Source organism: Macaca fascicularis, chromosome 15 (genome assembly GCF_037993035.2).
Source record: "Macaca fascicularis isolate 582-1 chromosome 15, T2T-MFA8v1.1".
NCBI classification, from domain to species: Eukaryota; Metazoa; Chordata; class Mammalia; order Primates; family Cercopithecidae; genus Macaca; species Macaca fascicularis.
Genome location: NC_088389.1, coordinates 63,192,692 through 63,220,353, shown reverse-complemented (window position 1 = coordinate 63,220,353; position 27,662 = coordinate 63,192,692). Strand labels below are relative to the sequence as shown.

Here is a 27,662-nt window from a genome sequence, read left to right as displayed (position 1 = left end):
GAGGAGGGGCCGCAGCATCAGCCCGGTTCTGGGCTCCGGGGCGGCGCTGGGCCGGGGGAGCGCAGTGCAGCGCAGCCGCCGGGAGCGAGGAGCGCGCGGAGCCGGCCATGGGCAAGTCAGGTGAGCCTGCGGGCGCGCCCGCTGAGGAATGGTTCGGAGCCCAGCGCTCCCGGACCTCGCCGTCTCCCTCGCCCGCCGCAAGCCAGGTCCTGGGGAGTGCGGGAGCCCGGGGTGCGGGTGGAGGGCGCGCGGGGGGAGCGCCCCGGCGCGGTTTCCGGGGAACCCGGGGGGGAAGGGGAGCCCGAGGAGGCCCCCGCCGGAGAACCGGGGATCGCGCCAAGAAGGGCTTCCCGACCCTGAGGGGCTGCGCGCCGCAGCCCGCCAAGGCGTGGCTTCTGCTTTGTTTCAGGAGGCCAGAGTTAGAGTTGGAAAAGTCACCAAAGTGTGACAACCGCTCTCGCTGCAAAGCATTTTGCCCCGCTCGGCTGTCCCGAGGACAACCCTGAGCATCCCCCTCATCTGTTTGTTGTTCCTCCTCTCCTGAGCACCCGCGCAGTACCGGGCTCCCCGTGTGCTAGACTCGGTCTGGCTCCCTTTCTCCTGGGGCACCCCATCCTCTCTACTGTGGCTGTCTGGATGAACTTTCTACAGCGCAGCTCTCCTCCTGTCGCTCCCTAACACCTTCCTCACCATTGTCCTCAGTGAAAGGACACACTCCAGTCCTGCCTTCAGGCCCCTGGGAGTGGGTCCCCACCCCTTACCTGCGCCCTACACTAGAGCTGTCCAGAGGCTGGTGCACAGGTACCTTTCCCTGGGTTTCCTTGCCGGGCGTTCACCACCCCCACTCTCAGCCTGAAAAGCCCCCCCACCCCACTAGGCTCAGCTGCTGGGCTGGAGCCCATCCGTGATTCCCCCTCCCCCGGGAGGGAGCGCCCAACCTGGTGTTTTCCTCGCTGCAGCCCTTCCTGCAGTGTGCCGGGGACAAGAGTTGAGCCACAGACCTGCTTCCCGCCGCCGGGTCCTCACCCCTGGCTGCCGGGGGCCGTGTTTATCTCAGCATTGCTCCTGCCTCACAGGAGGCTCTTAGGGAATAGCTGTTGAACGGGATTCAGAAGTCCTGCTTCATCCGGATTGTCCACCTCAGATGAGTAATGCTAGGTCCCTTCTAGGATCTGTCCTCCAAGATCTGGACTCAGGAGATGCCAGCGCTGGGAGCAAGTGGCTTTCCCTGGCCTTGGTCCTAACCAGCCTTCCTAGGCTGTAGAGGCAGGTCTGGCTTTCAGTCCTGGCCCAGTCAATCACTGGCTGTGTGATTCTGAGCAAGCCTCCTTCCCTCTGGTCCTCCCCGTCTGTACAGTGAGGGTGGCCGTATGAGCCCTGGGGTTCTTCACGGTATGGAAAGGTGATATAATGGGTTGCCATTTAGTTAACAGGATGACAGGTGGTGATGAGGCAAAAGTATGGCAGATGAGAGCAAGTCTTTCGAGATATCTACTTGGGAAATCAACTCCTTTCTCTGTAGATTCAGGAGAAAATCCACAAATTCCCTTAAGCTACTTTTTTTTTTTTTCTTTCCTAGACAGAGTCTCGTTCTGTTGCCCAGGCTGGAGTGCAATGGTGCGATCTCAGCTCACTGCAACCTCCGCCTCCTGGGTTCAAGCGATTCTTCTGCCTCAGCCTCCTGAGTAGCTTGGGATTACAGGTGCGTGCCACCACGCCCAGCTAACTTTTGTATTTTTAGTAGAGACGGGGTTTCACCATGTTGGTCAGGCTGGCCTCGAACTCCTGACCTCGTGATCTGCCTACCTCGGCCTCCCAAAGTGCTGGAATTACAAGCGTGCCCAGCCTAGGCTACATCTTAATCAGTTGTTTCCAGTGTCTTATGTAAGGCATGGTTTTCCAGAACTGCTCATATTCAGCTGTGTGCCTATTCTTCTATCTGTCCGTCCCTTCCTCCATCTTTCCTTTGCACTGTCTAGCAGCTCTGTATCAAGCTGTGGACCCAGTGCTGGGGCGTGCATCCACTTGGATTGTGAAAGGAATACATAAAGCTATGTAGGGGATAGACAGGCACTATCTGGCTTGAGTAAGAGGTGGGAAATGATCCAAACCACAAGATAGGTGCTGGTGAAGGGCGGTGGGAGCTCAAGGTGAGGAGACTGCACCGCATGGGAGCCGGTGAGGGTTCCTGGAGGAGGTGGTCAAATCCCAGAGGGTCTTGGGAATTTAGACTTCATCTTACAGAACCTGGGGTGCCATGGAAAGGCACTGATCTGAAAGCAGCGGGACTAGAGCTTTGCCAGGGTGTAGGGTGGATCGGATGGATGGAGAGAAGGTGGAGGGAGAATGAGGGAGACTGCTGCAGTCACACAGACAGGAGATGATAGAGGCATCCAGGGCAGGATGGAGGCTGGAGAGGAGGATGGGATGGATTTGTGATTTGGTGGCCTTGGGCAGACTTGATGACAACTTACTGTGAAGCAGAGGGAAGGCTCAGAGGCCTGCACGACGGGGTGATGGCTTCTATGTCTGGAGATGCAGGGTTGGGCAGGTTTCAGAGGAAGATTACTTTTTACTCAGGAGAGGAGGGGGCCAGTGGCAGAAAGCAGGTTAGAACTGGTTGAGTCAGAGGCCACCTCCACCTCTAATACACACATATACACCCAGGGACCTTGCAGAATTCTGACCCAGGCCTTTCTCCCTCACAGTCAGGTGCATTGAATTTATCTCCCCCACCCCAACTGGAAAGCCGAGAGCCCCCAGAATAGTATTAATATCTGGCTCTCCTAGGGTCCCTAAAAGAAAATGACTTTTCTGGGTGACCCAGTGCCCAATGGGCCTTCAATGCAAGCCCAACCTTGAAGTTCCAGGCCATCAGCCCAGGGCTGCTGTCTGTGTCCACAGGGCAGGTGGCACTCACAGGGGCTCTGTGTGCTTCTGTAAAGACCATCATAAGGAATCCGTCCCTGCCCCTTCTGGGCCTCAGTTTCCTCCTCACTGCCCAGAAGCCAGTCTCTTTTTCATCATTAACCTCAGATACACCCCAGAGCTGCCTGGCATAACGGGCATTATTGTAAATCATCACACAGCTGGCACAGCTGAAATTCCAGAAGACGCTTGACCCAGTGCTCAAAGACTCCCGGGTCCTGCTCCCAGCCCTGGTTTCTCTGCTGGGACTTGGTGTGCAGCAAGTGTGGTGGGGAAGAGAAAGGCAATGACCGTGGGCTCAGTGGAAGCCTCCTGTCCCTAATACTGGTGACACCAATGATTAATCTTCAACTGCATCCCAGGCAAAGAGCTCAGTATTTTCTATGTTACCATATTTGTGACAGCACTGCCAGGCAGTTATTATCACCTCATTCTATAGATTTACAGAGGTTCAGTACCTTGCCCAAGCTCACACACTGACCAGTAAGCAAACCAATGAATTTGAACTCAGCTCTCTGACTCCCCTACTGTGTCCTGTCCTCTCTCCCACACTGACCACTTGCCCTGACACCCTGCTCCCTGCCAGCCTGAACTCTAGCCCGGTGGGGACTTCCGCGCAGCCTCCATCAGCTCTAAGAATATTAGTGTCCCTCCATCCACCTAGCACCAGAGGAAATCAGAGCAGACAGGCCTTTAGGGACCAACGAGCCCAGGAGTTTTCTACTGAGTAAGACCCTCAGGCCTCTGCAGGGAGAGGCTGTGTGGACCAGGCCAACCCCAGCAGTTTCATTTTCATCTGTTGCTTTTATTGAAGATTTCCTTCCAAGGAAGTGTTTCCCTGCTTTGAAGACATTATGAAAACCACAGATGTCATCCTTCCTTCACACACAGATGGGGAACCTGGGGCCCAGAGGGGCAGGGATGTGCCTGAGTGACAGTAGGCAGGCAGGGCTGGACAACAGCTGCCTCCCCTTCAATTACAACCACTTTCTATGGAGAGGGACAGCCTAGGGGAGGCTAATGCTTGGGGGGAGGGGATGCCTTGTTCCCGTAAGCAATTGAGCAACTCCTCATAGACATCATTCTTGCCATTTGGGAAAGAGGAAGCAATATGTAAAGTGGAAAGTGTGGGAGATTTGGAGCGGGGGAGGGGGTAAAGGGAGGGGTATTCTTACACCCAGCTCTAATATGGACTCTGTGTGGCCTTGGACAATCCGCATGTCCCCCACCATCCAAAGAGCCCAGTTTCCTCATCTGTAATGAAGAGAGGAATCCTGTCCCGCCTTCACTGTGCTGAAGTGCGAACCTCATTCATTTGTTCACTCACTCATTCACTTGGCAAATAGCCAAGCTCAGAGGGGCTGAAAAAGGCCATCAAACGTCAATGTAAAGGCAGGACAGGAGGGGACCTGACCCGGAAGGAGCAGGAACAGGTTCTTCCAAAGCCAAAGCCCAAAAGCTTTCTGTCCCTGTCCAATGGTAATAATAATAATTACAGTTGGCATTTAATAACTGTTCGTTATATTCCAGAACAGTTCGAAAGCATTAACATAGATGAACTCATTTCACCCTCACTACACTGTCCACTGCACTACACTAGGCTGTAGTGAGGGTTAAATACTGCTGCTCCCATTTTATGTATGGGGAAAGGAGGCACAGAGTGTTGAAGCAGCGTGTCCAAGATCGCATGGCCAATACCAGGCAGAGCGGGGATTTGGCTGTTGAAATTCCCAGAACCGGCTTAAAGAGCAGGAGTTACCCAGCTGAAATCCGTTCTTTATTTTTTCCTTAAACTGCCAACTTTTTATTCTTTCTTCCTGATAAACAAGCAAAACCAGCTTTGCCCCCAAGGTGGAACCAGGTTTCTTTCCAGCGTTTTGCCAAGGGGGCGGAGGGGCCTGTTCACAGTTCCTGCCCTGGGCCCTGACAGTCACCGGCTCTTTCATGAGGAGCCTGGAGAGGGCCCAGGAGTGAGTCAGGCTGGGCTCAGGGAGGCCTCGGGAGAGGAGGAAGATGCTGAGGGAAGAGCCTGTCTCAACCAAAAGTTTAAATGGTAGAGGAGAGGCGTACACCTCAGAATCTTTTTTTTTTCTTTTGAGACAAGGTCTTGCTCTGTCACCCCAGCTGGAGTGCAGTTGTGTGATCATGGCTTACTGCAGCCTTGATCTCCTGGGCTCAAGGGATCCTCCCATCTCAGTCTGGGACCACAGGCATGAGTCACCACGCATGGCTTTTTGTTTTGTCCTCAGAATCTTTACAGAGCCTCCAGCAGTAGAGGCTTGGCCTCCAGAAGGACCTTCCAGAACCCAGTGCAGTCCCACCTAGGACATCTATACCCTCCACCCCAGCAGAGACAGCTCAGCCCCTTCCCTCAGCCCTGGGGAGCCGGGCCCAGGCAGCTCCTGCCTCCTTTTAGCAGCTCTGACCTTTCTTTTAAGCCCCAAGTCTGGCACCCTGGTAACCTGCACTCCACAGTCCCTGGTTTCCCCCGGGACCCCTCAGCCAGGTGTGCTGGAAAAGGGCTTGGCACGGAGGAGGCTCTTGAGAAGTCTTCGTTCTTCTCTTCTCTTCCTTCCTCTCCTTTGCTCAATTCAGAGATCTGAAGGCAGCTGCCACCCCTGTCTATTTTCTTCTACTGCTTTCCTCAGCTGTCCTTGAGTCTGATCCCCCTCCCAGGCCTCCTCAGTCACCCCGTCTCTTTCCGTCATTCCCTTTGTCTCCCGTGACCCTGAGGAGGGATGGGGGCTTAGGACAGGGCTTTGCATAGGATCTGGACTAGTTGTGGCAATTTGGGCGGGTAACTTCCCTTCTCAAGCCTCAGTTTCCTAATTAGAAAGAAAAAAACATGGGTAAGGCCATGGCAGCTCCCACAGAAGATGGCAAGAAATAAGATCATGCGTAGGCCCAGCACATGCCCAGAGAGTGGGAGAAAGCAGGCCTGGGATGGGTGGGCCTGCAACTTCCTCCGACCTCAGGCTTGGCACTCTGAGGCCGTGTGGACTTTCCAGCCTCAGTTTACCCTCCTACACAATGAGGACTTCATCCCTGCCCATCCCCCATCGTAGGGTGGCTGGGAGGGCTCTCCCTGCCTAACTGGGAGGTGGACAGCTTTTCTCTAACTTTTTTCTCCTTATGTTTATCTGTATTCTTGGGTTTTTCTCGGTGGGGGTGGGGTGTGCTTCTTGCTAGGTGTGGCTGCCACTGATAACTTTGCCTCCCTGGGGCGGCAGCCCTCTCAGAGGAGCCACCTGGGCTAGGACTGGTTGCCTCGGTGGGAGGGGACTCCTGGGGCTGCCCAAGGTGTGGTTGCCAGGAGTGGTGAGAGAGGGCTCCCCGCCACCGATTACCAGAAAGGCCTCCTGGCCGCTTCCAGAGAACCCTGGCTCAGGGGCCTGGCACTGGCGGACACAGTGCCTAGCTGCAGCTTCTGGGCACTGAGCTTTGCTTGGACACAGGAACTTTCACTTTTGTTTCTTTTTACTTCCCACATTCTGGGAGTGCAGTGACCTAGTTTTTAGCAGCCTTATATGTCCCTCTCTGCCAAGGAAACTTAAGGGCCTCCAGCACTATGGGATCCAGTGCAAACTGACCCCAGCACTCAGGCTGCCTTTCAACTGGCTTCCCCTTAGCGAGCCACCCACTCCCCTGTCTCCCCCTCCTCTTCAAAGCCCCAGGATACACGTGGTCCCTTCACCCTGGCTCTTTCTCTGCTGTTTGCCTCCTCCATTCATGCTTCCTGAGCCAGGAACACCTCCTCCAGGGAGCCCTCCTTTCCCTGACGCATCTGTGGTCACCACTGCACGTGCCACTCAGCCTCATGCATCTTCCGTGGTGTCCCACGAGACCCACCGGGGCCTGTCCGGGACATGGGAGCTAGAAGGGACTTTAGGATGGGCCTGGACAACCCTGCCACTCGGATGGGGACCCCCGTCACCTTGGCGGTGTCACCTATATGGGCCCTTGCCTGCACACGCACTCGTTCTGATCAGTGTCTCCTGAGAGAAGCTTGTTTGGGAAACTCCTGCACGTCTGGGGTCAGTTGTTCATCTTGTCTCCTCTCTCTCCTACCCCAGCGGGATGTTATAGGATCTCAGGATTGGAAGGGACTTGAAGGTCCTCTGACTCAGGGCCTGAGACCCTCCAAGAGGGGCTCACCTGCTTGAATTCCTTCAGTGGCAGAGAGCTCACTACCTTGTGAGGTAGCTCCTTTAGGTTGTCAGAAGCTTTAACTAGGAAAGATCTTTCTTAGACTGAGCTGAAATCTGTCATCCTGCCTTTCTACCCACTGGCCCCAGCTTTCCCTCAGGGCCCCAGAATTCATCAGGGGCCTCCAGTGTGTCCTCCAGATGCTGATCCTCTCCAGGCTGAACATTCCCCATCCTTGTACCAATTCCTCGTTAAACCCCCTTTCCAGCCTCAACACACCTCAAATCACCACTGTCTCTTGCACAAAGCAGGGACCAGGCCGGGGAAGCAGCCCATGGCCCAAGAACCCTTGGGTTCCCGGAGGCCATGCTACCCAGCTAACTCTTCTTAAACTGGTCAATGAGACCCCCAGCGGGGTCCCATGAGTTGCCATCGCCCCTGGCATTTCCCTGTGAGATATTCTTTAAAAGCCTCTCTGACTCCTTATCCCAAATACCACATTAACATGCTAACCCTGAAATCTTTTTATCATGGTAAAAATGCATAATATAAAATGTATCATCTTCACCATTTTTAAGTGTGCAGTTCTGTAGAGTTAAGTATATTTACATTGCTATGCACCAGAGCCCCACAGCTTTTTCATATTGCCAAACTGAAACTCTATACACGTTAAACAACACCTCTGGCTTTTCTCCTCTCCACCGCAGACCTGAAATCTTTGTTTTTCCTATTGACAAGGGCTTGGTCCGCCTGTTGGCCAGGAAGTCCTGATACTTCAGGTTGTAGCTCCGCCCTCTGCCTTAACGCCTGTCCCCATGATCAGTTTCCACCTCCAGGTCTCCCCACCTCTGCCTGGTAACCAAAACCTCACAATCCCGGGGTTCAGAGCCCCCATATCCCTGCCCTGCCCACATTACTGTGACTGGACCTCACTGGACAGCCTTAATGAGCCCAAGTTCTAGAGCTTGGTCCACGTACTCTTTATCTAACAGTCTACTTCCTCTTTCTCAGAAGGCCGGTGGACAGCTCCACCATGCAGGTGTGACCTGCAGTTACCTTCCCCTCCTGGGTCTGTAGCTCCTGGGTCTGCAGCCCCCAAACCCCCTGAAGGCAAGCCCTGGGTCTTCTTTCCCTTACGTCCCCTCAGAAATTCCATGGGATTTGACTTGAGGGCCCAGGAGACATGGGAGATCTGGCTATGAGAAAAGGGACGAGGACTCCCTGTTGCATCATCTCCTCAGCCTTGGGTGAAAGGCAGCAGAGTAGGAGAAAGGCACTGGTGAAGGTGACCTGGGGTAGAGGAAGAGCGGGGCACTTCCTTTATGGTTCACACCCTTCCTGCCACTACCCACAGCCAGTCTTTGAGGGACAGGCTGTGGCCTGATGGGACCAGTTCAGCAGAAGGGCCTTCTGTGGCCCTCACTCAGAACCCATCCAACTCACCCCCATTTCCACAGAAGGGAACTCTCAGATTCCTGAGTAAGGTGCTCGGTGTCTTCATCATAGCCTGGCTGGCTGGCCCCTGTTCAGACATTTCTGGGGCCTCATATTGGGAGTTGCCTCCTTCCTGATCCCATGTTAGGTTAATCTCCAAGTTCCTTTTGCATCTATGCTTACCTGCATCTTGACACCTATCACATGGCTAGTGTCTGTTTACAAGGCTGCCTGCCTTCTGTATGTGAGCTCTTTGAGAGCAACATGTGACTGACTTGTCTCTGGACCCTTAGCACACGATATGGGACATGGCATAGGGGAAGCACTCAGAGAGCAGATGAACAGGTAAATGGAGGATAGATGAATGGGCCTTGGATGAATGGTAGATGTATGGATGAATGATGCTGGATGAATGGGTAATGTTAGATGGATGACAATGTTGCATGGATAGATGTATGGAAGATATTAGGTGGATGGGTGGATGGATGGAGGATGTTGGATGAATGGTGGATGGACAGATGAATGGAAGATATTGGATGGATGGATGGAGGATGGTGGGTGGATGGATGGATGGATGGATGGATGGATGGATGGATGGATGGGGATCATTTCAGATCCAAATTGGTATGGCTTCTGTTCACTATTGATCTGGCTTGCTTTTGGCTTCACCTACTTATTCTCTCCCTAACCACAGCCTCCTTGACTTTGCCCTTTCTGAGATCATGACCTAATTGGGCATGGGCTTCACCTCTTCCCCACTGCAGCCCTGGGCCTGCTGATCATACCACTCACCCTCCCACCACCTCCACTTTCTTTGCTACACTCTTCTCCTATTCTGTGTCTTAGTCCATTTTCTGCTGCTATAAAAGAATACCACACACTGGGTAATTTATTAAAAAACCGTTTATTTGGCCCACAGTTCTGGAGGCTGGGAAGTCCAAGAGCATGACACTGGCATCTGATGAAGCCCTCATGCTGCATTATCCCATGGAAAAGCAGAAGGGCAAGTAAGCAGTCAAGACAGGGAGAAGGCTGGGCCAAACTCATTCTTTTACCAGGAGCCCAGTCCTGTGAGAATGCCCTCTAATCACCTCTTAAAGATCTCACTCCTCAACACTGTTACACTGACAATTAAATTTTAGCATGAGTTTTGGAGGGGACGTTCAAACCAAAGCATTCTGCCCGTGGCTCCCCAAAACTCATGTCCTCCCCACATACAAAATATATTCATTCCATCCCAATAGCCCCAAGTCTTAACTTGTTCTGGCACCAACTCAAAGTCCAAAGTCTCATCTAAATTAGATACAGGTGAGATTTAAGGCACAATTCACCCAGAGACATATTCCTTCCAGCTGTGAGCCTGTGAAATCAAAACAACTTATCTACTCCAAAATACAGTGGTGGGACAGGCATAGGATAGACGTTCTCATTCCAAAAGGGAGAAATAGGAAAGAAGGTAACTGGTCCCAAGTAAGTCCACAACACAGTAGGGAAAACATTCAATCTTAAGGCTGGAGAATAATCCCCTCTGATTCCATCTCCTGCCTCCTGGGCACACTGGGTGGGAGTTGGGCCCCAGGGCCTCAGGCAGCCCCACCCCCAAGGCTTAGGGCTGTCCGGCTTCAGCTCTCTCAGGTCGAAGCCTCATGCTTTCAGCCTTCCCAGGCCCATGTTGCATGCTGGTAGCTCCACAGTTCTGGGGTCTTGGGGTGGCTGCACTTCTGCAGCTCCATTAGGCACTGTCCTAGTGGGGACTCTGCGGTGGCTCTGCCGCTGCAGTAGGTTTCTGTGTGGGTCCCCAGGTTGTCTGATTGGATGACACCCACCCACGTTGAGAGTGGATCTTCCCCACTCAGACTCACACACCAGTCTCCTCTGGAAACACCCCTACAAACACACCCCAAAATAATGCTTTACCAATTCTCGAGGTATTCCTTAATTCAGTCAAGTTGGCACCTAAAACTCACCCTCACACTCTGCTTCCCCAGGGCTGTCCTTCCCTTGTCTCTTTGTCTGTCCCTCTGTCTCCTTGGCTTCACCCACCCAGCATAGGTGCCTTCCTCCCCAGCCAGGAGGCCTCTTTCTGGACTCCCAGCTCTGGCCCATTCCAGTCCCTTCTGCTCTCCCTAGATCCAGCCTGAGATACCCGGTCTCCTTCAGATATTTTACTTCCGAAGTCCTATTGCTGACTGTCCAGGTCCCCAAATCTGCTCTGTGTTTCTGTGCATCCTCCACTTAGCAGCCAGCAGGGTCTCTGAGAAACACATGGAGCTCACTGCCCTGCTCCCTTTCAGTGGCTTCCCCATTGCCTTGGATAAAGACCCAAATCCCTAACATGGCCCATAAGGCCCCACATGATCCATGGGCTTTAGATGTGCAGAGATATGGAGCACAATGCCAGGTAAGGTGAGCAGTGGCGTGGAGCAGGGCCACTTGGCTGGGGTGCCAGGTGTTGGAGGGGAGCAGCAGCCCATCCACATGGCCTGAGGTTTGAGCTGGGTGTTGCTTTCAGCATGCCATTACACTTTTGGTGAGTGTTTTCTCTGCACTGAGCCATTCTCCATTTTGCAATCATTCCAGCTTCCAAACAGTTTCATAATGAGGTCCTGAAGGCCCACAATGAGTATCGGCAGAAGCATGGCGTCCCCCCACTGAAGCTCTGCAAGAAGCTCAACCGGGAGGCTCAACAGTGAGTCCCCTAGCACATCCGGGTGACTTGGGCCCTTCATGTGCCACTGCTGCAGTCACAAAGGGGCCCTGTGGCCAGGCACAGTGGCTCACACCTGTAATTTCAGCACTTTGAGAGGCCGAAGCGGGCGGATCACCTGAGGTCAGGAGTTCAAGACCAGCCTGGCCAACATGGTGAAACTGTCTCTACTAAAAATACAAAAATTAGCCAGGTGTGGTGGTGGGTGCCTGTAGTCCCAGCTACTCGGGAGGCTGAGGCAGGAGAATCGCTTGAACCCGGGAGGTGGAGGTTGCAGTGAACCAAGTGAACCAAGTAAACCAAGATCATGCCACTGCACTCCAGCCTGGGTGACAGAGTGAGACAAGATCTCAAAAAAAAAAAAAAAAAGGTTAGGGGGGCCCCACATGGTTTCGGGGACCAGGTTTTGGGATCAGATACAACCACACTTGAATAACCACTCTGTCACTCTCCTGAGCAGGTCCCTTTGTTCCTCTGAGCCTCGACTTGCTCCTCTGTGGAATGGGACTGCTGGGAGGCTCAGCAGTCATGCAGGAGTGGTGTTCCTCTAGCTCCTCTGCGAGCCCTGGGCAGGGAAGGAAACTCAGCCACACTAGCTTGGGGCACATACTTTGGGGGTTCTCTGAACTGCACCTGCTCTGAGGAGGCACTGTGGACTCTGCAGGTATTCTGAAGCCCTGGCCAGCACGAGGATCCTCAAGCACAGCCCAGAGTCCAGCCGCGGCCAGTGTGGGGAGAACCTCGCATGGGCATCCTACGATCAGACAGGTGGGTCACATTTTCAGCTTCTCTCCTCTCTGTGGGAGTTGGAAGAAGGACAAGTCCTCCTCAAATGCCTCCTGGCTCCAGCACCCTCGCGGTGTAGCCACAGGCCTAGGAAAGGAAAGGAAAACCAGAGCTCTCTGAATCTGCTCCCAGGCTGACTTCAGTTCACCACAAGGTCTCTGATGGCTGGCTCAGTGCCAGGCCTGTGCCGGGTGCCAGGGACACAGAGATGAGTCAGACTGACCAGGCCCCCACTTTCGGAGAAGCTCCCCGGCCAAGGATTGGGGGCTGGGGAGACAGACCGCTTTTGTACAGAATCTCAGCCTGATTCTGTGGGCACCAGAGCATCCCCAGCTACCGAGAAATGTTATTTTCTTCCCGAGAAATTTTACTTTCCTACTGTACTGGTGATACACTACCAGTAGTGCTGGTGTATTACTTTTGTAATAGAAGAAAAGCAATAGAGCTTTTTCCATTTTGGAAAAAAAAAAAATAATGGAAAAGACAACGTCTCCATGCAAGGTCTCAATCTGGAATGATCCCACCGCGCCGCCCGGACATTCTTGAGCTTTCTGACCCTCTGACCCTGACAGCCCTGATGTGGCTTTTTAGGAAGAATATTGGAGAGCTATCTGGATCTCTGAAGCTTTCTCCAAACACCAGTGGGAGAATGACTCACTCCCTCCCCCGCCTCACATTCCTGGGAGTTCCCCCGAGTGCTCTTGGTTTCCCTAGGGCAGCCTAAGCCAGGGCTCCTGTGCAGCATGGTCCTTGGCACCCCCACTGGGAGGCATGTGTGAGCTCCTGGGGAACCCCCTACTCACCCCTCCCTCCGAAGCTGCGCCCTCAGCCTGCAGGCTCCTTCCCAAGCCCAGGCTGTGGCCCTTGATGGGCCTCGGGAGAAGGGCATAGGACAGGAAGGTGGGCATTCAGGAGACACGGTCCATCCCAGCCTTGCATGGGCTCCCTTGGGAGCCTTAAGCAGGTCCCTCCCTCCTCTGCCCCCAGTTTCCCGTCTCTACAAAGAGGGGGTTGGGTAGGTGGTCTCTGAGCCAGTGGTTCCCTACTGTGTCCGCACATTGGAATCTTTTGTGAAACTTTAAAAAAAATACCAGGCCAGGCACAGTAGCTCATGCCTGCAATCCCAGCACTTTGGGAGGCCGAGGCAGGTTGATCACCTGAGGTCAGGGGTTCGAGACCAGCATGACCAACATGGAGAAACCCCATCTGTACTAAAAATACAAAAATTAGCCGGGTGTGGTGGCGCATGCCTGTAATCCCAGCTACTCAGGAGGCTGAGGCAGGAGAATCGCTTGAACCCGGGAGGCGGAGGTTGCTGTGAGCTGAGATCATGCCGTTGCACTCTGGCCTGGGCAACAAGAGCAAAACTCTGTCTCAGAAAAAACAAACAAACAACAACAAAAAAAAATGCCTGAGTCTGTCCTCCAGAGACAGACACAGTTGGTCTGAGGAAGGACCCAGGCATTAGTATTTGTTAAATGCTCTCCAGGTGAGGCTGATGTGTGGAACATGGATCAGCAGTAGCATCTGGGAGCAGAAATGCAGAATCCTAGGTCCCTCCCTAGACCTACTGAATCGGAATCTGCCCGTTAACAAGATTCTTGCACACATTTGAGACTGACTGCTCTGAGGTCCCCACTCCTGGCTCTGGCCGGGAGAGCATCAGCTCCCAGGGAAACGCCTGCCCATATGAACACCTGTGGGAACGGTGGATGCCCCAGGTGAGGGCCCTCCTGCCCACAGTGGAGATCCTTGGCTTACCAGCCTGATTGTCTTTCCAACTATGGATGTTTCAAGAGCTGCACATGGGGTGAGATAACAGTATAGTCTCCTAGAAACTCGGAGCATCATCAGAAGGCCCTTGCAGTGTATTGCCTTCAAACTTTTCATTGTACTGAGACCCAGAGAGGGAAGGCTTTGCCCAGGATTACACAGCAAGTCAGTGTGTGTGGGTTGTGGGGGGATAGGTGCAGGTTCCCTGACCCCAGGCCAGTGCTCTTCCCAGCCCCTCAGAAGGCCCACTCTTCAGCCTGGCCATGCTCATGGGCAGGAGTCCCTAGGAGTCTGCAAAGCAGCATCCAGGATGCATCAGCTGACTGGGGCTTTCTCAGATGTCTAATTGCTGGATAGGTGGCTTGGGGCTAATGGGAGGAGATGCAGGCAATAGGGAGTGGGTGGATTTTGTGGCTGAGTTTTAGAACAATGTCATTTCCACACAGGAAAGGAGGTGGCTGATAGATGGTACAGTGAAATCAAGAACTATAACTTCCAGCAGCCTGGCTTCACCTCGGGGACTGGTGAGTGGCAGGGTCTCACCAGGGGCCTGGCCCTGGGCAGCAATGCAGGTTGGGTGTCTGACTTCAGAGACGAACCAGCCCTCTAAAAAAATCAACCCTTTCCTTCCTGTTTAACCTCTTCCATGTTTCTCTGGATTGACCTTGACCACAGACCAAAGCTCTCCTTTTCCCATTACATCTCCAGCTTCCCCCTGCTACGTGCTCTGCTCCCTCTGTGAGCCCCCAGCTGCTGAATCCTGCCCCATCAGCTCAGAGCTCTTCCCATTCCTGGAGTGTGTCATAGGAGACTGGATTTCCAAAGCTGCTTGGAGCTTCATTCCTGAACTGGTCACCTTGTGTCTAGTCTTGTTTTCTGCCATCCATCCTGCTCTCCAGCAGCCTCAATACTTCTAAAATTGTCTCTGCCCCTGATGCTCTCCTGATTCAATTGTCATGGCTCCCTGGGGCCATCAGGAGAAGGCTCAAGCTGCTGGCACTCCTCCCTCCACACCCCACACCCTTCCCCCACCCTCGCGGTCTCCCTGGCTTTCTCCCTTCCCCTTTCTGCTCTAGTTTGCAGTTGAGGAGCTTGGGGTGCAGAGAACCTGGATCTAGTCTCAGCTCTGGCACCCTTTGCTGTGTGGACTTGAGTCAATTCCTGTCCCCTCTTCCCAGGGGAGAGGGAGAAGGTGGCTTCTAAGGGATATCCTGAGAGCTGGTGATTCAAGTGTAGGGAGGAACCTTCCGTGCGTCCATGTTCCCTTCCCATAGGCCTCCCCTGACAAAAGCTCCGGGCAGCTGCCCTGTGCCCCAGGGTCCCTCTGGGCAGCCGCCCTGTGCCCTGGGCTCCCTCTGCCTTTTGCTGGGCTCACCAGTCTCCTTGTCTTTCCTCAAAACCGACTCAGAGCCGCCTGGGGCCCAGGATGGTGTTAGAAGGGGGCGGGAGTTTCTCTGACCAGAAGGCACCAGGAAAACAGAGAAAGGGACTCTGCTCACCTCGTTCCTCCTACCCCATCTGTCCCACCCACAAGTAGAGCCTTGAGGCCTTCCACCCTCTAGAGGGGTGCTCCAGAAGCAGGAAGTGACAGGTTCTCAGCGCCAGTCACCGTTTCCTGTGGTTTGCTGCCTGCCCTTCAGGGTGGGGGTTTCTGCAACCATGTTGTGTTGCGTTGTTCCTGGGACTCTGGGGCAGAGGCAGAAGCATCTGCTGAGGCATTCCTCCCCTCCATTAACCCCTGCAGGACTCCAGGCCGGGCTGGCAGGGCTTTGAGTGTGAACAGGTGATTCTAGGGCAAGGATATCTAAGAGTGTGGGGAGGGACCAGTAACAAGTTCCTGCTATTGATTAAGGATGTGTAGGCAGGACCTTGTCTTCTTTTAATAGAGATGATGTCCAGAAGACTTCTTATTTCATAGCTTCTGGGTTTGCTTTTCCCATGAGCAAGATTCTTGAGCAATCGGACACGTGTCCGAGCAAGTTATTAACTAGCACTGTGTGTGTGTGTGTGCACCACGTGGTAATTAGAAAGTGCCTCCACAGGCCGGGCGTGGTGGCTCACACCTGTAATCCTAACACTTTGGGAGGCCAAGGCGGGTGGATCACCTGAGGTCAGAAGTTCAAGACTAGCCTGGCCAACATGGTGAAACCCTGTCTCTACTGAAAATGCAAAAAAAAAAAAAAAAAAAAAGCCAGGTGTGGTGGCAGGTGTCTGTAATCCCAGCTACTCAGGAGGCTGAGGCAGGAGAATCACTTGAACCTGGGAGGCAGAGGTTGCCGTGAGTGGAGATTGCCCACTCCAGCCTGGGCAACAAGGACGAGACTCTGTCTCAAAAAAAAAAAAAAAAAAAAAAAAATGGGGCTTTATTCTACCCATTTTGGAGAGGAAGAAACTGAGGCCTAGAAAAGGGAAGCAGCCTTTCTCATGCCTTCTGTCCCTGATATGATGCTTTTTCCACCACTCCCACTCCAAGACAGGACTCTCACAAGAGTCAGAGCCCAACTTTCCATGATCACTGACTACTCATTTCACTCATTGCCCTACACCTCCCATTGCTAAAGAGGAAAATCCCAGAGCAGCCAGCCCTTGTGCTGTTCCAGGTACCAACAGGCAGTGCCTGGGGGCAGACAGAGCCTGATCCTAAGACAGGAATGAGATTTTGGGTGGTGTCATACTGGGGGCTTGCAAGACCCTTAAAGATCTTCATGCCCATCCTGCCTCAGCCTCCCCCAGACCCTGTCTGCAACTCCTCCTTGCTGCATCTCTGTTCATGGATTCCCTGACCTGAGTCCTTGTTGTAGGTGAAAGAGCCTTTGAAATACCCTTTGGCCAGGTGCAGTTGTTCACACCTGTAATCCCTACACTTTGGGAGGCCGAGGCAAGCAGATCATTTGAGGTCAGGAGTTCAAGATCAGCCTGGCCAACATGGTGAAACCCCATCTCTACTAAAAATACAAAAATTAGCCGAGTGTGGTGATGCATGCCTGTAATCTCAGCTACTCGGGATGCTAAGACACGAGAACTGCTTGAATCCTGGAGGTGGAGGTTGTGGTGAGCCAAGATCCCACCACTGCACTCCTGTCTGGGTGACAGAGTGAGACTGTCTCCAAAAAAAAAAAAAAGAAAGAAATACCCTATAATCCAACCCCACCCAGGCCAGCATCTTGTGATGAAGGATGCTGGTGAAGGATGCTGGTCAGTCACTGCAGTGTGCTGAGTGAAGAGAAATAATATCTTATCATTACTTTGATATATTCTGTTTAAATTATATTATGTTTATTTATGTTTTATTATGTATGCTTATTCTGAATGAATTTTATATATATATATATATATATATATATTTTTTTTTTTTTTTTTTTTTCCTTTGAGACAGAGTCTCACTCCATTGCCCAGGCTGGAGTGCAGTGGCGCAATCTTGGCTCACTGCAACCTCCACCTTCCAGGTTCACGCAATTTTCCCACTTAGCCTCCTGATGAATAATATTTTTATATGATATGAACATTGGGAGCTATCGAAGGTGAAAAGTTTTCTTTCCAGCCCTGACCCCTAGCACTTTCACTCCCAAGAGACAACCAGAGATACCAGTTTCCTGTGAATCATTCCGGAGTTATCCTGTGCTTACGCCAGCGTGTGTGTATAAATGTTCTCTTCCCTTTTCTGCACTCTGGTGTCAGAGTATATGACCTGTTTTATGCTTGTCAGAGAGTGTGCCATATCATACAAAAAGTGCTCGTTCATTCTTTCTTACCTCTGCACATTATTCCCTTGCGAGGATATACTGTGACATATTTAGTGTGTTTTTCAAAGATATATTCTAGGAAGTTTGATTCACAGCAGGAAAGAAGATGTCATCCCTTTAGGAAAAACAAAAAGGAACCTTCGTTAGTGGACTAGAGTTAGCAACCAGTGTGTATTTGATGGTTGCTAAGGAAGTTGTGTCATTTACTTCATCTCTGAATACCCATAGCTTAATTCCCTCTGTGCAGACAGAAACCACCCCCGCAAGAAAAAAGATTGCTTAGCCTCATCAGCTTGGAAAAGGCTGCCACAGGCACTTGTGCTGCTGATGTGCACTTTGTGCCTAATTATTTTCTTGGCAACCAGTGGATAAATGGCAGCTTCTTCCTTTTCTGGGAGACAGAGAGAGTGGGAGGGTCAATGGCCCAAGCATGTGGTCTCCTGTGAGAGCAGGCTAGTGTAAGAAAGGACTTGAGCCTTTGGAAATGGCTGTAGAAGTAGGGACACCAGACTGCCGAGAGCCTGGAGCTGTGACCCAAATGTATGAAGAGCCAAGGGCAAATAGGCAAGCAGTCTTTATCCTCTATTCTGGGTGGAAACCAGAGCTTATTAAACAGCAGTTAATACAAGTTTAAAGATAGTGGCAAATATGCATAATTGTACTTAGGGTTTGTTTTCTTTTCATTCTTCAATTGTATCATGTCAACTAGATTCGTGTTTACATTTGATTATTTTCATAAACAATTTAGTAACTTTCAGTCCTCTGCGAATGCAGACAAATAAATTATAGCTAAATTTTTTAATGTTTTAAATGGCCAGGCATGGTGGCTCATGCCTGTAATCCTAGTGCTTTGGGAGGCCAAGGCAGGTGGATCACTTGAGGTCAGGAGTTCAAGACCACCCAGGCCAATATGGCGAAACCTCATCTCTACCAAAAATACAAAAATTAGCTGGGTGTGGTGGTGTGCACCTGTAATCCCAGCTACTCAGGAGGCTGAGGCAGGAGAATCACTTGAACCCAGGAGGTGGAGGTTGCAGTGAGATGAGATCATGCCACTGCACTCCAGCCTGGGCAACAGAGTGAGATTCTGTCTCAAAAAAAAAAAAAAAAAAAAAAAGTTTTAAAAGAAGTTTAACTATAGGGGAAAAAATAGAATTTAATCCACAAACATTTATTTCAGTCCTTACCATATACAGGATGCAATGGGAAGCACCGACTTTGTCTCTTCCCTAAAGAATTAGAAGAGTGTGGACACCAGTCTCTTCCTCTCTCTCCCACTTTCGTTTTTTAATTTTTTAGTAAAATAGGCTAGATGTGGTGACTTATGCCTGTAACTCCAGTACTTTGGGAGGCCAAGGCAAGAGGATCCCTTCAGTCCAGGAGCTCAAGACCAGCCTGGACAATATGGCAAGATCCCGTCTCTACAAAAAAATTTAAAAACTAGGCCGGGCACCGTGGCTCATCCCTGTAATCCCAGCACTTTGGGAGGCTGAGGTGGGCGGATCACCTGAGGTTGGGAGTTCAAGACCAGCCTGGGTGACAGAGCGAGACTCCATCTCAAAAAAAAAAAAAAAAAAAAATTAAAAATTAAAAAACTAGCTGGGTGCAGTGGCATGTGCCTGTGGTCCTGGTTACTCAGGCGGCTGAGGTAGGAGGTAGGAGGATTGCTTGAGCCAAGGAGGTTGAGGTTGCAGTGAACCACGATTGCACCACTGCACTCCAGCCTGGGCAACAGAGTGAAGCCATGTATTAAAAAAAACAAAAAGAAAAAAAAAAAGAAATTGTGGTAAAGCATATATAACTGAAAATTTACCATTTTAACCATTTTAGGTGTACGATTCAGTGGCATTAAATACATTTACACTGTTATGCAATCATCACCACCATCCAGCTCTAGAATTATTTTCATCTTCACAGATTAAAACTCAGTAACCCTTAGACCAGGGGTCCCCAACTCCTGGGCGGTGGACCTGTATGGGCCCATGGCCTGTTAAGAACTGGGCCGCACAGCAGGAGGTGAGCAGTGGGCGAGTGAGATTACTGCTTGAGCTCCGCCTCCTGTCAGATCAGCAGTGGCATTAGATTCTCATAGGAGCACAAACCCTATTATGAATTCCTCATGCAAGGGATCTAGGTTGCGCACTCCTTATGAGAATAAGTTTCATCCGGAAACCATCCCCACCCACCCCACCCCAACCATTGTTCTGCTTTTGGTTGTAACTATTCTAGCTACCTCATATAAATGGAATCATACAGTATTTGTCCATTTGTGTCTGGCTTATTTCACTTAGCTTCATGTTTTCAAGGTTTACCCATATTAGAGCACGTGTCAGAATTCCTTTTTATTTTATTTTGTTTGAGAAGGAGTCTCACACTGTTGCCCAGGCTGGAGTGTAATGGCCTCATCTTGGCTCACTGCAACCTCTGCCTCCCGGGTTCAAGAGATTATCCTGCCTCAGCCTCCCAAGTAGCTGGGATTACAGACACCCGCCATCATGCCCAGCTAATTTTTTTTTTTTTTTTTTTTGGTAGAGATGGGGTTTCACTATGTTGGCCAGGCTGGTCTCGAACTCCTGACCTCTTGATCTGCCCACCTTGACCTCTCAAAGTGCTGGGATTACAGACGTGATCCACCACACTCAGCCTCCTTTTTATTTTTTTATTTTTTATTATTTTGAGATGGAGCCTCACTCTGTCGCCCAGGCTGGAGTGTAGTGGTATAGTCTTGGCCCACTGCAACCTCTGCTTCCCAGGTTCAAGCGACTCTCCTGCCTCAGCCTCCCAAGTAGCTGGGGTTACAAGCACCCACCACCACACCCAGCTAATTTTTGTATTTTTAGTAGAGACGTGGTTTTACCACATTGACCCAGCTAGTCTCAAACTCCTGACCCCAGGTGATCCACCCCCCTTAGTTTCCCAAAGTGCTAGGATTACAGGCATGAGCCACTATGCCCGGCCTCAGAATTCCTTTTTAAAGCTGAATAATATTCTATTATACACACACACACATATATACATATATATACACACATATATACATATATATATATATATATATATATATCCCACATTTTGCTTATCCTTTCATTTGTTGATGGATACTTGGGCTGTGTGACTTTATGGGTTTTTTTTTTTTTTTTTTTTTTTTTTTTTTTTTGAGATGGTGTCTCACTCTGTTACCCAGGCTGGAGTGTAATGGCGCAGTCTTGGCTCATTGCAACCTCCGCCTCCCAGGTTCAAGCAATTCTTCTGCCTCAGCCTCCCCAGGAGCTAGGATTACAGGCGTGCGCCACCATACCTGGCTAATTTTTCTATTTTTAGTAGAGATGGGGTTTCATCACGTTGGCCAGGGTGGTCTCGAACTCCTGACCTCAAGTGATCCACCCACCTCAACCTCCCACAGTGCTGGGAAAACAGGCGTGAGCCACTGCGCCCGGCCGGGCTGTGTGACTTTGGGCCAATCATTTAACCTCTCTGCTGGGAGCATGGGTGTATAAATATCTGAATCCCTGCTTTCAGTACTTTTGGGTATATACCTAGAAGTGGAATCGCTAAGTCACATTGCAATTCTATGTTTAATTTTTTGAGGAACTGCCGTACCGTCTTCCAGAGCAGCTGTGCCATTTTACATTCCCATCAGCAGTGCACAACAGTTCCAGTTTCTCCACTTCCTTGCCAAAACTTGTTATAGTCTATTATTTTTGTTTCTGTTTTTTATAATAACCATCCTACGGGGTGTGAAGTGGTTGCCCTTTTTCTTTCTTAACCACCCTATGGGAATCTTAGCTACTCTCATCATGATTTTCCTCCTCCCTCCCTCCCTCTGTTTCTTCCTTTCTTCATCAAATATTTATTGAGCATCTACTATGTGCCAGGCCCAGTGCTAAACACTAGGTGTATGGTGATCAGTAAAACAGATGTGGCACCTGCCCTCACATAGCTTGCTCAATCATAAGCCAGATATTTAGGAGAGAGCAATCTCTTCAGTGTTGCTTTAGCAAATGAATGTTATCCTGTGACACAGAAAACAAATGTCTCATTGATCTCTGTAAATGCTAAACCATAAAGATGGAAGAGATGAACACCCTGCCTCTATTCCCCAACAAATAAGAATTTATGCGAGGCACGGTGGCTCACGCCCGTAATCCCAACACTTTGGGAGGCTGAGGCAGGCAGATCACTTGAGATCAGGAGTTTGAGACCAGCCTGGCCAACATGGCAAAACCCCATCTCTACTAAAGATACAAAAATTAGCTGGGCGTGGTGGTACTCACCTGTAGTCCCAGCTACTCAGGAGGCTGAGGCACGAGAATCACTTGAACACAGGAGGCAGAAGTTGCAGTGAGCTGAGATCGTGCCACTGCACTTCAGCCTAGACAATAGAGTGAGACTCTGTCTCAAAAAAAAAAAAAAAAACTCAAGCCTGTAATCCCAGCACTTTGGGAGGCCGAGACGGGCGGATCACGAGGTCAGGAGATCGAGACCATCCTGGCTAACGCGGTGAAACCCCGTCTCTATTAAAAAAATACAAAAAACTAGCCGGGCGCAGTGGCGGGCGCCTGTAGTCCCAGCTACTCGGGAGGCTGAGGCAGGAGAATGGCGTAAACCCGGGAGGCGGAGCTTGCAGTGAGCTGAGATCCGGCCACTGCACTCCAGCCTGGGCGACAGAGCCAGACTCCGTCTCAAAAAAAAAAAAAAAAAAAAAAAAAAAAATTTATGATCATTGAGCAAGGAATGCATTACAGCATCAACTCTTTGACTCCCAAATGGGAGGAGATTTGGAAGCTAAGCTATATTCGTAGCTTGAAAAGACCAGAGAGGAAAGGACAGGCAGTCTGAGAAATGGGAGACTGATGCTAATAGGGCTCAGCAAGACCTGGTGGTGTCTGGAGCTGGAGCAAGTAGCTTGAAAAGGAACTGAGATGTTTGGCTCAGAGCAGAAGGATTTGAACGAGGCTGCAATGTGTCGAAATCTCAAAAAGCTCAAAACATAGAAGGCTGTACTTCCAGTGAAGGCAGAACTGGAGTCCGAGATGGATCTTCTATATTACTTTTATTCATCGATTCCACTCATTCTTTCAAACGTTTATTTTACACTTTCCATGTGCCAGGTTATGCCAAGGTACTGGGTGTATTTTGGTGACTAAAACAAACTTGGCCTCTGCCCATATGGACTCATAGTCTGGTGAAGGAGCCAAACAGTAAACAAATAATCAAGCAAATGCATCACACAAATGGGAAGAATGGTATGTAGGGGAAAAAAACAGTGTGGTAAGAATGTCTTGGGAGGGAGATGTTCAGTAAATTAAAGGGTGTTTACAGGCTGGGCATGGTGGTTCACACCTGTAATACCAAAACTTGGCTGGGCCAAGGCGGGTGAATCACCTGAGGTCAGGAGTTCAAGACCAGCCTGACCAATATGGTAAAACCTGTCTCTACTAAAAATACAAAAATTAGCCGGGCATGGTGGTGTGCACCTGTAATCCTAGCTACTTGGGAGGCTGAGGCAGGAGAATTGCTTGAACGCAGGAGGCAGAGGTTGCAGTGAACTGAGACCATACCACTGCACTCCAATCTGGGCAACAGTGAGACTCCGTCTCAAAAATAAATAAAAGGGTGTTTGCAAATGACTTCTTTGAACAAGTGATATTTAGGCTAAGACCAAGGGACAAGAAGTTGTTGGTCATCAGAAGAGTGTATTGGCCAGGCGTGATGGATCATACCTGTAATCTCAGCACTTTGGGAAACCAAGGCAGGAGGATCACTTGAGCCCAGGAGTTCAAGATCGGCCTAGGCAACATAGGGAAACCCTGTCTCTACAAATATATGTAATATGTGTGTGTGTGTGTGTATATATATATATATTTTATATATATATATATATATATATTTTTTTTTTTTTTTTTGAGACCTAGTTTTGCTCTTGTTGCCCAGGCTGGAGTGTAGTGGCACCATCTCGGCTCACCATAACCTCGGCCTCCTGGGTTCAAGTGATTCTCCTGCCTCAGCCTTCCTGAGTTGCTGGGATTACAGGCACATGCCACCGCGCCTGGCTAATTTTGTATTTTTAGTAGAGATGGGTTTCTCCGTGTTGGTCAGGCTGGTCTCGAACTCCCAACCTCAGATGGTCCACCCATCTTGGCCTCCCAAAGTGCTGGGATTACAGGCATGAGTCATGGTGCCTGGCTTTACAAATAATTTTTGAAAAATGATCTGGCAGTGGCAGCATGTGCCTGTGGTCCCAGCTACTCAGGAAGCTGAGGTGGGAGGGTCTCCTGAGCCCTGGAGGTAGAAGCTGCAGTAAGCTATGATCGCGCCACTGAACTCCATCCAGCCTAGATGACAGAGATCCTGTCAGAAAGAAGAGAAGAGAAGAGAAAAAGAGAAGAGAAAGGGAAGGAGGGAAGGAGGGAGAGAAAAAAGAGAAGAAGAAAGAAGGAAAAGAGAAGAAAAGAAATGTGCAAGGGCTCTGTGGTGGGACACACCCTGGTGTGTTCAAGGAATGGAGAGGAGGCCACTGCACCAAAGGATTCACTTTCATTCTAGGTGGACTGGGGCTCGAGTGAAGGACTGTTAAGCAGGGAAGTAAACAGATATGATTTATATCTCAAAATGGTCACTCTGAATACTAAGTAGAAAATGAGGCTCACACCTGTAATCCCAGCAGTTTGGGAGGCCGAGGTGGGCAGAGCACCTGAGGTCAGGAGTTCAACACCAGCCTGGACAATATGGTAAAACCTTGTCTCTACTAAAAATACAAAAAAAATAAAATAAAATAGCTGGGCGTGGTGGCGCATACCTGTAGTCCCAGCTACTCAGGAAGCTGAGGTGGGAGGATCACTTAAACCCAGGAGGCAGAGGTTGCAGTGAGCTGAGATCATGACACTGCACTCCAGCCTGGGTGACAGAGTAAGACTCCGTCTCAAAAAAAAAAAAAAAAAAGAAAATGAATTTGAGGGGCCAAGGTGGACGCCATAGAACCAGTCAGGAGGCTATTGCAATGGTCCATGTGAGAGAAGTTTGCAGTTGGGACCAAGGGTTTGGGAGTGGGTGGACCTGAGATGCATTTTAGAGTTGGATTCTTCAAGACTGAATGCTAGGTTGTTGTGGGGGAAAGGAAGGAGAGGGAGGAATGCAGACTCCCCGTGGCAGTGTGTGCACAGAGGTACCGCTGATGGAGATGGGAGGACTGGGAGAGGAATAAATCTAGGGGGACAAAAACTGGGAGTGAGGTTTGGAAAGGTTAAATCTGAGATGCCTATGAGTCATCCATGTGGAAATGTCCAGTAATTAGTTATGTCTGGAACACAGAGCAGAGATTTGAGCTGGAGAAATAAATTTGGGAGCCAGGGAAAGACGAAATTCCCTAAAGAGAGCTTAAAGGGAAAAGAAAAAAGCCCAGGATTAAGCCCTGGGAAGTGCAGGTCCTTCAATATCTATAAGTGAGGGTGAGGAGGAGGAAGAGGAGGCAGTGAGACAGGAGGAATGGCAAGAGACTGTGGCATCCTAGAAACCAAAAGGGGGAGGGGTGCCTTGAAAAGGAGAAGAGTAGGAAGTGTTCATCAGGTGTCCAGTAAGATGAAGACAAAAGGGGATCACCGGAGAGCTTCGAGATTGCAGCTTGGGGACAGAGTTAAACACAGGCACTAGGTAAAGTGGCATCCTAATTGTTGGGGCCACTGGGCTTTGTCATGATCTCTGGGAGACTGTTGGAAGGTGGTGAGGTGGGTAAGGTCAGTGTGGCTGATGGAAAGGACCTGCTTTAGAAGTCAGGCAGTCTGGCCAGGCACGGTGGCTCACGCCTGTAATCCCAGCACTGGGAGACTGAGGCAGGTGAATCACCTGAGGTCAGGAGTTCGAGACCATGGTGAATCCTTATCTCTACTAAAAATACAAAAAAATTAGCTGGGCGTGGTGGCATGCACCTCTAGTCCCAGCTACTTGGGAGGCTGAGGCAGGAGAATCACTCGAACCCAGGAGGCGGCGATTGTAGTGAGCCAAGATCACGCCACTGCACTCTGGCCTGGGCGACAGAGCGAGACTCCATCTTGGGAAAGAAAAAAAAAGAAGAAGTCAGGCAGTCAGAGCGTTTTGCCTCTCCTTTCCCTGCAGGGGGTCTGTGAAGACCATGCTAACCTGAGCCTGGCAAGATGGTACAGGGGTTCAACAATCCCTTGCCACATCCTTCTTCAGGCTCTGCTAATTCAGCCGTGTCCCTCTCCCTCTGCCCGTTCCCCTGCAGGACACTTCACGGCCATGGTATGGAAGAACACAAAGAAGATGGGCGTGGGAAAGGCGTCCGCAAGTGACGGATCCTCCTTCGTGGTGGCCAGATACTTCCCAGCAGGGAATGTTGTCAACGAGGGCTTCTTCGAAGAAAACGTCCTGCCACCAAAGAAGTAACTTGTTAAATGTAATGGGAAGGTGGCAGACTTAAGAACGTGGATATGAAGTGCCTAGAACAACCAAAACCCGGCTGTGCGTCTGTCCCTGTGGGTGTATGTGCTTGTGTGTGTGATGCATGTGAGTGTTTCTGGTACACACACTTGGGCATACAGTTCTGCTTGAGCTCATTCTTACTACAGGAGTGAGCAAAGGAAGCGTTTATCCCGATCTCGTTACCTAGACCACGATTATTTGGATTGGGGGGAGGGGGGAATCCGTTTTTAAAATTTTTTGTTATTTTTAAGCAAACTTCTTTTGTACTTTTCTTACTTCTAATATCCATCCCTGGACTTTTGTATTCCAAATGTTTGTGATGCTGAGAAGTGAAGTTCATTTTATGTGATCTTCATACGCCGTAATCTACTTTTGGTAGATAATTAAGATTATTAAACCCTCATTTAAATGTGACATAAAATACAGCTTTAAGCACGTAAATATAAAGCAGCTTCCATCAGGAACATGGAGCAGGCAGGGGCTCCATTTTACAGAATTACTGAGATTTCTCAGTTGTAAAACATGATGTCATCCTGCGTGCCTTCTGGAATTCTCCAATGGGGTCGCCAAAGAACAAATGGAGAAAAAAAGCTTTACTTCCTTGCATTCTTCTACCTTTAAATAGCAAAGTACCACTACCACCACCTCTTGTCCCCTTCCCTCTTTTCTTAAACTTCTGGCATTTCAGAGCTCAGCAGGCTACCCCTGGTTTCTGGAGAGTTGGGCTAGGCCTGAAGCTCTCCCTCCCCCACCTCTGCTAGGCAGCCCAGGCCTGGGCTGGGAGACAGCCCCTCACCCTGCCTGGGCTCTTGGCCAAGCAGCCTTGGATGGATGAAGTCAGAGAGGTGGAGTGAGGGTGAGTTTACTCAGAGCCCCCAGAGGAAGCCCTCCACCCTCTGCCCTCCCCCCACACAGGGCGGGAGCCCAGGCCTGTTCCTGGCAGCTGTGGCTGCAGCTGTGCTGCTGCTCCCTCCTGGAATGTGCGACAAGCCCAAATGTTCCAGGGAGATGGCCGGGGTAGGGGGCTTAGAAATGCTAATATGGTTCTGTGTTTTGCCTGAAACGATACCAGGTTCCCCTGAATAGCAACTTTACAAGGTCCATGTGGGAGGGACCAACCCAGATGCCCTGCCAAGTGTCCCTGAAACCATGGCAGCTCCGTCTGTCAAGATGGCAGGGGCGGGAGTGAGGGGGCTGCTGGCTTAACCGCAGGCATCTGGGCAGGCCAGTCCTCAAAGCAGCTCCTGAGGGTCTGTATTGCACTGTGACCAGTCTCAAGCTATGCCTCTAATTTCGCCGGGGATATTGACTAGGAAGACAATAAAATCTTTTTGTGTAATATCCTCCTCCAATGTGATTTATACCTGATTCTCGGTGGCTGAGACAATCCATGACTCTGAATCCCTCTCTTGATTAATCCCAGAATACCTGCAATCCATTCCCTGTGGACTGTGTTGCTTAAGTGGCCAAGTTTTAAGCCATGTGACCCACCAGCACAGAAGTGATTAGACTAGAGTGGACACTGGATCCAACGGCAGCCAATCACCAGGCTGGCCATGGACTGGGAATTTCAGCTAAGAATTGTGGAGAGAATTTACCAGTGGAACTGAAAAAAATAAGGATGCCATGAGTTGGAATTAGGGCCATGGCAAACCAAGCTACTTGCAAGCCAAGTTATGAATGGGAAATACATAGAAGCAAAGAAG

The 27,662-nt window shown here is 50.5% G+C and overlaps 1 protein-coding gene across 2 annotated transcripts; it reads left to right on the top strand.

Moving 5' to 3' along the window:
• The first annotated feature begins 53 nt into the window (after positions 1–53).
• Positions 54–27,295, top strand: GLIPR2 (GLI pathogenesis related 2). 2 transcript variants are annotated; one of them, XM_005581329.5, is made up of 5 exons: positions 54–120; positions 11,089–11,197; positions 11,880–11,983; positions 14,221–14,298; positions 25,760–27,295. In XM_005581329.5, the coding sequence occupies exons 1-5, from the start codon at positions 108–110 to the stop codon at positions 25,918–25,920; spliced, it is 465 nt and encodes a 154-aa protein (XP_005581386.1). In that variant the 5' UTR covers positions 54–107; the 3' UTR covers positions 25,921–27,295. The 2 variants fall into 2 exon arrangements, with proteins under 2 accessions (XP_005581386.1, XP_045230393.1); XM_045374458.2 differs by lacking the exon at positions 14,221–14,298.
• Positions 27,296–27,662: the final 367 nt, after the last annotated feature.